Source organism: Sinocyclocheilus grahami, unplaced genomic scaffold (genome assembly GCF_001515645.1).
Source record: "Sinocyclocheilus grahami isolate Dianchi unplaced genomic scaffold, SAMN03320097.WGS_v1.1 scaffold479.1, whole genome shotgun sequence".
Taxonomy (NCBI): domain Eukaryota; kingdom Metazoa; phylum Chordata; class Actinopteri; order Cypriniformes; family Cyprinidae; genus Sinocyclocheilus; species Sinocyclocheilus grahami.
The window spans coordinates 670,344-681,721 of record NW_015505658.1 but is presented as its reverse complement, the minus strand read 5'-3'; the positions used below and the strand labels follow the sequence as shown (position 1 = coordinate 681,721).

The 11,378-nt window shown below is 38.8% G+C and overlaps 1 protein-coding gene across 1 annotated transcript in view; it reads left to right on the top strand.

Moving 5' to 3' along the window:
* Positions 1–11,378, top strand: part of lgals8b (galectin 8b) — a 78,251-nt gene that overhangs the window by 50,957 nt on the left and 15,916 nt on the right. Inside the window, exons 3-7 of the mRNA XM_016236051.1 lie at positions 2,155–2,365; positions 2,519–2,638; positions 6,725–6,751; positions 6,863–6,951; positions 7,031–7,196. Of these exons, the coding sequence (XP_016091537.1) occupies positions 2,155–2,365; positions 2,519–2,638; positions 6,725–6,751; positions 6,863–6,951; positions 7,031–7,196 (613 nt within the window). The remainder of the gene's footprint in view (positions 1–2,154; positions 2,366–2,518; positions 2,639–6,724; positions 6,752–6,862; positions 6,952–7,030; positions 7,197–11,378) is intronic.

The window sequence follows — 11,378 nt, the reverse complement described above, 5'->3', positions numbered from 1 at the left end:
TATATATGTATATATATATATATATATATATATATATATATATATATATATATATATATATATAATGTAACAGTTATTAATAAAATTAATAGTTTCACTCACTGATTTCATAACCAGAAGATGGCAACAGAGGACCACTTATTGGCTCATTCTACTCACTAAGTTTTGCGGTTTGATATTTATTTGTACACAATAAAACCACTATTATAACACTTGAAATCATATTTTGTCAAAGTTTACCACTTCATTCTGAGATATCAGTTTTTGCAATTATGCCACATTATGATTATAGTCAAGCCTGAAAATGGTGTTATAAAGGGGAGACCTGGTGAAAGCATTTTATTAGCTCTGTTACAGCCAGATACCATTCTATTTTTGGGGTGTAGAACAATCACACACAGTCAGAAAGTGTCATATCATTTAAATGAAGGGAATTTTTTTTTTATTATAAGCAAAGTCCATTTGAGGTCAGCCTAAAAATGAATAGAAATATTAATTAAAATAGTAATGCAATTAAATAAATTACACTGACAGGGAAAAAGCTTGACAACTCTAAAACATTTTGTTTAAAAAAAATAATCTTGCAATTTTGTAATTCAGCCTAATGAATTGATTGTGTGTGTACATGTTTAACCTCCATTGTGGAGACCAAATATTCACACAAGGAGTAAAACCTGAATTTTTGGCATTTTTGGTACTGACACTTATGGCCCATATTTGTGCTGAATGTGGCTAAATGTGCCGTTTCTCAACCAGAATTGGGCCAGATCCGCAGATCCAAAGCCTAGCCAAATCTGGCAAGCATTACTGGGCCAGAGCTGGCTCACTTCTGGCGAGTGCACACAGCCGAGTGCGCTGACACTCAGCCGCTTTCGGCCCGATTCCGCTGGCTACCTGGGGTAATGTTTAGCGCGGGCAGAGAAGAACACACGGACTAAAGTGCTGTCTGTTTAGCTCGCCATATAGAGGTGATTGTGCACTGTTTTTACAAACAACAGTAAATAAGACGGAAAGTGTTCCAAAAATGCGTTCAACGCAGCGTGAGTTACTGAAGGGGAACTGAAACTACAGCCTGTAGCAGTTAGTAGCAGTTGGAGCGAAAATTAAATACAGCTTTATTTATTCCAAAACAGAAGTCATTTAAAATGTTATTTGTAGCCTATATTTAAATTTTAATGTCATCACTCTACAGTAAATGTAGCCTATTCAAGGCACTGTGAGAGTGAAGCAGCTTGATATCAGTGACGAATATTCCACACTGGACACCACCAGTCTTCTCCACCATGATTCGGATCCAGTGGCCAGGATGATACTGGCAGGTGATGAAGTCCATAGTTTGGTTGGATATAACATAAAAGTCCACAAACACACTGGGAATACAAGATGTGTATTGTGTGTAAAAACAGAGCTCTTGGCAAAATTTCATCTGTAAGTCAAGCAGCAAATTGTGCCCTACCTACAACCTTTAGAATGTGAAAATGTTTGTTTGTTTTTTTCTTAGATCATGCCAACATTTTAACAAAGTGGGTGGAATTTTTAGACCATGCAAATTTATTTGATTGTCTTTGAGATTTTGTTTACCAGCAGGGCTGCCAGATCCTATTCCTGGAGTTCTAACTTCTTATAGAGTTCAGTTCCAACCATGCTTGAACACACGTGCCAAGCATTCCTTAATATCTTAATTAACTGGATCAGTTGTATTTGTTTAGGGGTGGAACTGTTTTTTCTTCTTCTTCTTCTTCTTCTTCTTCTTCTTCTTCTTCTTCTTCTTCTTCTTCTTCTTCTTCTTCTTCTTCTTTTAAGGCACTGTAGATCTCCAGGGACAGGACAGGGCACTTCTGCAGTGTAGAGTACCATTGTTTGAAAATTTCCTTTAGATGTATATTAAGTCCCTTTCTCTTAAAACGACATATTATATAGTAACAACAACGCTAATAATAATAAATATAAATATATATTTTAAGTAAAAATGTATATAAATGCAATTTATATATAATAAAAATATATAAATTAATAAAAATGCTTTTAAATGTTTCCAAAATAATTCTTATTCTACAAAAAAGTAAATAAAATGACACTTAAGTGCTAAAGCCATTTTATTTTGCTATATAGGCTATCATTTATTTCAGTGCAATACCCAATGTGCCTTCATAGGTTTCAGTTCGATTTGACATGTGGCTGCAGCACAAAGCCACGAGCGGACGTTGCCTTTCACTTCAATCCCCGCTTCAGCAGCTCTCCACAGATCGTGTGCAACTCATTACAACATGAAAACTGGGGAAGAGAGGAAAATATTGACCTTATGCCTTTTAAACAAGGAGCAACTTTTGAGACCATAATCTTGGTTCTTTGTGACGTTTTCAAAGTGAGTGTAAAGCATCACATCACAGGTAGCAACAAACCTGGTTAATTTTAACCCACATATTAATAGTAGTAGTAGTTGTTGTAATACAAGTACTTTTAGAGAAAAAGTTTTGATTTGTCAAGTGTCAGGAATTTGACTCATTTACTTTTGTAGGTAGCAGTTAATGGTGTTCACATTTTGGAGTTCAAACACAGAATTCCTCTTGAGATGGTCAACACATTTTCAGTCTCTGGAAAAGTAGAACTGCATGCCATTGGCTTTATCCCTGACTCAGTAAGTGACATACACTACTAGTTGGTATGTATTGTTAGTATAATAGTCATCACCTGTGAAATAGCACAAATCAAGTATGGGAATGATGTAGAGACCAAAATGATATACAGTATATATACATATATATACACGTGGACAAAATTGTTGGTACCCTTCCATTAAAGAAAGAAAAACCATGCTCACTGAAATAACATGAAACCGACAATAGAAATAATAAATACAAATTTACTGAAAATTTACTAATGAAAATCAGACATTGCTTTTGAATTATGGTTCAACAGAAGCATAAAACAAATGAAACTGGCCTGGACAAATATGATAGTACCCTTAACTTAATATTTTGTTGCACAACCTTTTGAGGCAATCAAACTCTTTTGTGTCATTCCCATAGGAAAGAAAAATCAAAAGTGAGATCTTTTTAACATCTCAAATATTTATCCTAGACAGAAATTAAGACACTTTAAGATCGAATGGAGATTTTAGCTTGAGTCTCCTTCTTCTCAAACTTGTCTCCTGAGACAAAAACTCTAACACTCTCACAATGGTCTCCTTTGAAGCTTTAAAAGAGATCTCAACAACATCACACACTGTGCTCAGATATTTCTCCTAGTCTAAAGACTCTGGCAGTCTCACATTTGTCTCCTCCAAAGTTTCAAACAAGATCTCAACAGCGTCACACACTGTGCTCGGATATTTCTCCTAGTCTAAAGATTCTGGTGGTCTCATATTTGTCTCCTTTAAAGTTTCAGAAGAGATCTCAACAACATCACACACTGTGCTCAGATATTTATCCTTAGCTACAGACACTGGATCTCTCACATTTGTCTCTTTTGAAGCTTTATAATAGATCTCAACAACATCACACACTGTGCTCATCCTTTATCCTTAGCTAGAGAATCTGGTGGTCTCACATTTGTCTACTCCAAAGTTTCAAATAAGATCTCAATAGCATCGCACACTGTGCACAGATTTTTCTCCTTATGCTGAGTTCACACTGCACGATTTTAGCCTGATTTTTCACTCGCCGACAGGTTTTGCGAAATCGCCGACAAATGCCCGAAATCGGAGGCAAATTGGTGCTCGTTCACACGAGTGACAATCACGCAGTGTGAATTATCAAAGATGCGATCTGAGGGAATTGCAGACGCGTCGCCGACGCCCGTGAAATATTTGGCATGCTAAATATCTGGAGCTGTCGGCGATTCACAATCGCGTTGTGAAATGAGTTCTGACTGAAAAACAGCCAATATGACAAAGATACCAAGACATGACCAAGATACAGGGCAGCGGGAAGTTCAGGGAGGAGTTATATGAAACGTAGTTTGCGGACCAGTGTTGCCAAATCCGCGATTGCCGCCGGTTGTTTTTTATGTCAGCAGGTTGAAGCGACCCCAATAACGTGATATTTAGGCCCTGGAATGTGAATTGCCAAAAAAAATTGTATTTTCCCCCTCGAAAGCAATTGGGCTATTTTCAGGCTAGTTTTGAGTAGTAATTGGGCGGGTTTTGTAGCAAAAACCTGGCAACCCTGCACCAGACAGAGCTGTAGGTGATTCTTCCTATTGTAAAGTCATGCAGTGTGTAACCTCCTGTCGTCGTTCCATCGTGCAGTGTGAACACAGCAACAACTGAATGCTATCCCAGATAGTCCTTCAGTGTGAAACCAACAGTGATGCGACGTCTTTGAAAATCGTGCAGTGTGAACTTGGCATTAGCTAGACACTCTGGATCTCTCACATTTGTCTCCTTTAAAGCTTTAGAAGAGATCTCAACAACATCACCCACTGTGCTCATATTTTTCTCCTTAGCTAGAGATTCTGGATCTCTCACATTTGTCTCCTCAAAAGTTTAGATTAGAGATCTCAACAACATCACACACTGTGCTTAGATTTTTTTCTCTTTAGCTAAATAATCTGGGGGTCTCATATTTGTCTCCTGTAAAATTTTAGAAAAGATCTCAACAACTTTACAAAGTGTGCATCCAGTCAAGTACTTGAAAGGCACTAAATAAAGGGGGGAAATCATAAATTCAGAGTTAAAGGATATATTGAGAGATAAATTATGCAGAAATAAGGATAATGTTACTTTTTATAGGACAATGTTTATGTACTTTGGCACATAATTTGTTGTTGGAAATAGTGGATGCCTTAATCAAAACTGATCTACACAAAATGTAACCATGGAGCTTTCTTTGCTGAAAGGCACATAAATGGCTGATGACTCAGTCTTGATTATTAATTAACTAATATGATTATTAATACATATTATATGGTAGAAATGTTTGAGCTCATATTGAGGCATTTGATTTGGTGCACACTTTGTAATGTTATTGAGATCACTTCTGAAATTTAGAGGAGACAAATGTGAGAAATCTCGAGTCTTTAGCTAAGGAGAAATATCTGAGCACAGTGTGTGATGTTGTTGAGATCTCTTCTAATCTTTTTAGGAGACAAATGTGAGAGATCCCAAGTCTCTAGCTAAGGAGAAATATCTGAGCACAGTGTGTGATGTTGAGATCTCTTCTAAACATTTGAGGAGACACATGTGAGAGATACAGCATCTCTAGCTAAAGAGAAAAATCTGAGCACAGTGTGTGATGTTGTTGAGATCTTGTTTAAAACATTGGAGGAGACAAATATGAGACCACCAGAGTCTTTAGACAAGGTGAATAATCTGAGCACAGTGTGCAAAGTTGTTGAGATCTCTTCTAAAACTTTAAAGGAGACCATTTTGAGAATGTTAGAATTTTTGTCTCAGGAGACAAGTTTGAGAAGTAGGAGACTCAAGCTAAAGTTTCCATTCCATCAATCTTAAAGTAAACTCATTTCTGTCTAGGAGAAATATTTGAAATGTTAAAGAGATCTCACTTTATTTTATTTTTCTTCCCTCTGGTTAGCTTCAATGTCATGTGTCCACACCAATCAAAGACAATACATGCATTGTCATATTTGAAGTTGTTTTATGTAGACAGTGTTTTATTGCACAATGATTTAACAGAGGAAACCACAACCTATATTTACATAAATGCAAAAATGGGCTTTACATGACAGAATTGTAATGCTAAACATTACAAGATACATTTAAACATTTAAACTAGTAACCCTTAATATTCTGAAATGTTTATTGCTATTTAAATGATAGTTTTAGTATTTACAATATTAGTAAAAGTACAACGTTTCTCCTAAAATAAAATTGAAGACATCTTAAGACAAAGCTGATATCTCAATGAGACATATAAGAGAATTACCCCTTAGTATCCTGAGCATAGAGTAACCTCTGTCAGAGCCATAACCATAACGACATGAAGGCACATCTGCACCTCAGACAGCATGGGTTTGAATCCCAGCTAAAGGTAATTTTCCTGCTCCTGTTCACTTCTCACCTGTCCAATTGTTTCCTGTTTCTACTCCTACTGTCCTGACCATTAAAGGTGAAAATCCCCATTGCAATAAAAAAAACATATAGACACTCATTTGTGTCTACTTCTATTTCTCCTAAGGAATTTTAGGAGAAACATCTGAAATGCTGTTGATACTAAAATGAGAGATATCTGAGAATCTCATCTAAATCTCCTGAGCTTAGGAAGAACAACCACTGAGCAATACATTTTTCCTATGGGTGTTCAGTGTGGTGCACGCATAATACCAAACAGCACAGTGACTACTTTTCACCCTTTAAATAGGCAGACTGACTGATCACAAGTTTGAAGACACTTGTGATGCTAATTACAGGACACAGTTTAACATGTCCCTATGGTCAAATTATTTTTTTAAAATCTTTTCTAGGGGTACCATCATTTTTGTCCAGACCAGTAAAAAAAAAAAAAAACTTCCACAATAGCCACACTTTGCCTATAGCTCTGCACACACTGACCAACTTTAAAGAGTATTATATCTATACACATTTTTATATTCGTCTACATAATTTTCAAGTATATTTTAAGATTATGAAAACTGTTAATTCAGTCAAGTGTGTCCAAGCTTCTCACTGGTATATAGCTGATTCATTTTTTATGATATTGAAAAGTGTAAATAATATGCTCTTCAACTTTATTTCAACAATAACATATTTTCTCCTTTTGCACAGGCAGTATTTTCAAAATCTGGTGACCTAGTAAGTTCAGCATCCCTTCAGCTGAGACCAACAAAATAATTTGCATAATAATTTTTTTCATATTAATATAATGAAAACATGAATCACTACATATGCTGTGTCATTTTGCAGAGCATACCCTACAAGGGCAGTTTACTTACAGGACTCATTCCAGGGCAGCATATTACAATCAAAGGGCACATCAGCTTATTTCCTCACAGGTAGTTACAAAGCTTATATTTTGTACAGTTTTGCCCTTTAATTGACACCTTTAATTATGTTGTTTTGTCTCTTTTTAAGTTTCACTGTTAACCTGAGGTGTAGCCAATCAAACAACATTGCCCTGCACCTGAACTCGCACATCAAATCTGGCATGCTTATCAGGAACTCTCTTCTCTGCCAATCATGGGGCCCAGAAGAACGTGAACTGCAATACTTTCCTTTTTCAGCTGGAAACTACTTTGAGGTACCTCTACCCTATGCCACCAGACTATGCAGACCTATGTCATTGCAAGAGCGATGGTTTAGATAACCATGGGGAACTGTTTTGAGGGTAAAGAAAAAGTGAAAGTGAAAAAAGTGAGTGAAGTGACGTGTGGCCAAGTATTTGTGCTCTGCATTTAACCCATCCAAGTGCACACACACAGTAGTGAACACACACACACACACACACACACACCGTGAACATGTGTTCACATGGTGTGAACACATGTTCACGGTTGACGGTATCATACTTCATGGTGAAGTATGATACAGTTAGGTCCATAGATATTTGGACACAGGCACATTTTTTATTATTTAAGCTGTTGACCGAAACATATTAAAGTTACAGTTATATAATGAATATGGACTTAAAGTGCACACTCTAAGCTTTAATTTGAGGTTCCTCTCATCAAAATTGGAGGAAAGTTTAAGGAATTACAGCTCTTTAATACGTATGTACCTCCCCCTTTTTCAAGGGACCATAAGTAATTGGACAATTCACTCAAAAGCTGTTTCATGGACAGGCGTGGGCTATTCCTTCATTATTTCTACATCACTTGAGCAGGTAAAAGTTCTGGAGTTGATTCTAAGTGTGCCATTTGCATTTGGAAGCTGTTGTTGTGAACCCACATCATGCGGTCAAAGGAGCTCTCCATGGAAGTTAAACAGACAATTGTTAGGCTTCAAAATCAAAACAAATCCATCAGAGAGATAGCAGGAACATTATGAGTGGTCAAATCAACAGTTTGGTACATTCTGAGAAAAAAGAACACACTGGTGAGCTCAGCAACATAAAAAGGCCTGGATGTCCATGGAGAACAACAGTGGTTGATAATCGGATGATCCTCTCCATGGTAAAGAAAAAACATTTCACAACATCCAGCCAAATGAAGAACACTCTCCAGGAGGTAGGCGTTAAAGTCTACAATCAAGAGAAGACTTCACAAGACCAAATACAGAAGGTTTACCACAAGGTGCAAACAAGGCCAGATTTGACTGTGCCAAAAAAGCATTTAAAAAAGCCAGACCACTTCTGGAAAAGCATTCTTTGGACGGCTGAAATTAAGACCAACCTGTACCAGAATGACGGGAAGAAAAAAAATATGGAGAAGGCTTGGAACAGCTCATGATCCAAAGCATACAACTTCATCTGTGAAACATGGTGGAGCAGTGTGATGGCATGAGCATGCATGGCTTCAAATGGAACTGGGTTACTGGTGTTTATTGGTGACATGACAGAAGCAGCTGGATGAATTCTGAAGTGTATAGGGATATACTGTCTGTCCAGATTCAGCCAAATGCAGCAAAGTTGATTGGATGGTGCTTCATAGTACAAATGGACAATGACCCAAAACATACAGCAAAACCCACCCAGGAGTTTTTGAAGGTTAAACAGTGGAATATTCTGCAATGGCCATATCAATCACCTGATTTCAACCCGATTAAGCATGCATTTCACTTGTTAAAGACAAAACTAAAGACAGAAAGACCCACAAACAAACAACAACTGAAGTCAGCTGCAGTAAAGGCCTGGCAAAGCATCACAAAGGAGAAAACCCTATGTTTGGTGATGTCCCTGAGTTCCAGGCTTAAGGCAGTCAATGCCTGCAAAGGATTCTGAACAAAATATTATATGGACCTATACAAGTGTCTATGGAGAAGGCTTGGAACAGCTCATGATCCAAAGCATACAACTTCATCTGTGAAACATGGTGGAGCAGTGTGATGGCATGAGCATGCATGGCTTCAAATGGAACTGGGTTACTGGTGTTTATTGGTGACATGACAGAAGCAGCTGGATGAATTCTGAAGTGTATAGGGATATACTGTCTGTCCAGATTCAGCCAAATGCAGCAAAGTTGATTGGATGGTGCTTCATAGTACAAATGGACAATGACCCAAAACATACAGCAAAACCCACCCAGGAGTTTTTGAAGGTTAAACAGTGGAATATTCTGCAATGGCCATATCAATCACCTGATTTCAACCCGATTAAGCATGCATTTCACTTGTTAAAGACAAAACTAAAGACAGAAAGACCCACAAACAAACAACAACTGAAGTCAGCTGCAGTAAAGGCCTGGCAAAGCATCACAAAGGAGAAAACCCTATGTTTGGTGATGTCCCTGAGTTCCAGGCTTAAGGCAGTCAATGCCTGCAAAGGATTCTGAACAAAATATTATATGGACCTATACAAGTGTCCAAATATATATGAGAGCAAGTTTTGTATTTCATTTGGAAACCAAGGTTCTAGAGTCTGGAGGAAGGGTGGAGAAGCTCATAGCCCAAGTTGCTTGAAGTCCAGTGTTAAGTTTCCACAGTCTGTGATGATTTGGGGTGCAATGTCATCTGCTGGTGTTGGTCCATTGTGTTTTCTCTGACTGTTCAAACCAGATGAGACCAGACGTTTCTGATCTATACTACGGCGTGACCGGCGACACCAGCGAGTTAATCTGTAGGCTAAGAACATTTCAAACGAATCTTGTAATAATAATTGGGAAAATTGTTGTTATAGGGCTAGGAAAGAACTTAAACTTTAAAACTGCTAGTTAACTTTATTTTCTAATCTAGCCACAGGAGGTCACAAGCCAGTGTACCTTTTGTGCTGGTCCCAAGCCCGGATAAATAGAGAGGGTTGTGTCAGGAAGGCCATCCGACGTAAAACTTTTGCCAAATTCATTATGCGAATCAAGAACATGACTTCCATAACGGATCGGTCGGGGCCTGGGTTAACAATGACCACCATCGGTGCCGTTGACATACAGGGCACTGGTGGAAATTGGGCTACTGTTGGTCGAAGAAGGAGAGGAGGAATTTGTGTGAGAGGAGGAAGGCGTGTCCGTAGGCAGAGAGAGAAGAGGAAAAACAGGAGTTTAGGACTGAAAGTAGGTACTCTGAATGTTGGTACAATGACAGGTAAAGGCAGGGAGCTGGTAGATATGATGCAGAGGAGGAAAGTCAACATTCTGTGTGTCCAGGAGACCAGGTGGAAAGGGAGCATGGCTAGGCAAGGCAAGGCAAGTTTATTTGTATAGCACATTTCATACACAATGGCTAGAAGCATTGGAGCAGGGTTTAAACTGTTTTATCATAGTGTGGACAGGAAGAGAAATGGAGTAGGAGTAATCCTGAAGGAGGAGTTTGTGAAGAATGTTCTGGAGGTAAAGAGAGTGTCAGATAGGTTGATGAGTCTGAAGCTGGAAATTGAAGGTGTGATGTTGAATGTTGTTAGTGCTTATGCTCCACAAGTAGGTTGTGAGAGGAGAAAGACAGATTCTAGAGCGAGCTTGAGGAAGTGATGCAGAGTGTTCCCAGAGGTGAGAGAGTGGTGATAGGGGCAGACTTTAATGGACATGTTGGTGAAGGGAATAGTGGGGATGAGGAAGTGATGGGGAGGTTTGGTCTTCAGGAAAGGAACCCAGAAGGACAGAGGTTGGTAGACTTTGCTAAAAGTATGGAGATGGCTGTGGTGAACACGTACAGAAGAGGCAGGAACACAGGGTGACATATAATAGTGGTGGTAGGAGCACACAGGTGGACTATATTTTATGTAGACGCTGTAATCTGATGGAGATTAGCGATTGCAAAATAGTAGAAGGAGAGAGTGTAGCTAGACAACATAGGATGGTGGTGTGTAAGATGACTCTGGTGGTGAGGAAGATGAAGAGAGCAAAGGCAGAGCAGAAGACAAAGTGGTGGAAGTTGGAAAAGGAAGAGTGTTGTGTGGTTTTCAGGGAGGAGTTGAGACCAGTTTTAGGTGGTCAGGAGGTGCTTCCAGATGACTGGACTACTATGGCCAAAGTGATCAGGGAGACAGGTAGGAAGGTGCTAGGTGTGTCATCTGGAAGGAGGAAAGAAGACAAGGAGACTTGGTGGTGGAATGAGGAAGTTCAGGAGAGTATCCAGAGGAAGAGGTTAGCTAGGAAGAAGTGGGACAGTGAGAGGACGGAGGAAAGTAGACAGGAATATAGGGAGATGAAGCGTGAGGTTAAGATAGAGGTGGTAAAGGCCAAACAGAGAGGTTATGAGCACTTGTATGCAAGGTTAGATAGTAAGGAAGGTGAGAGGGATTTGTATCGGTTGGCGAGGCAGAGGGATAGAGATGTAAAGGATGTGCAGCAAGTTAGAGTGATTAAAGATAGAGATGGAAATGTGTTGACAGGTG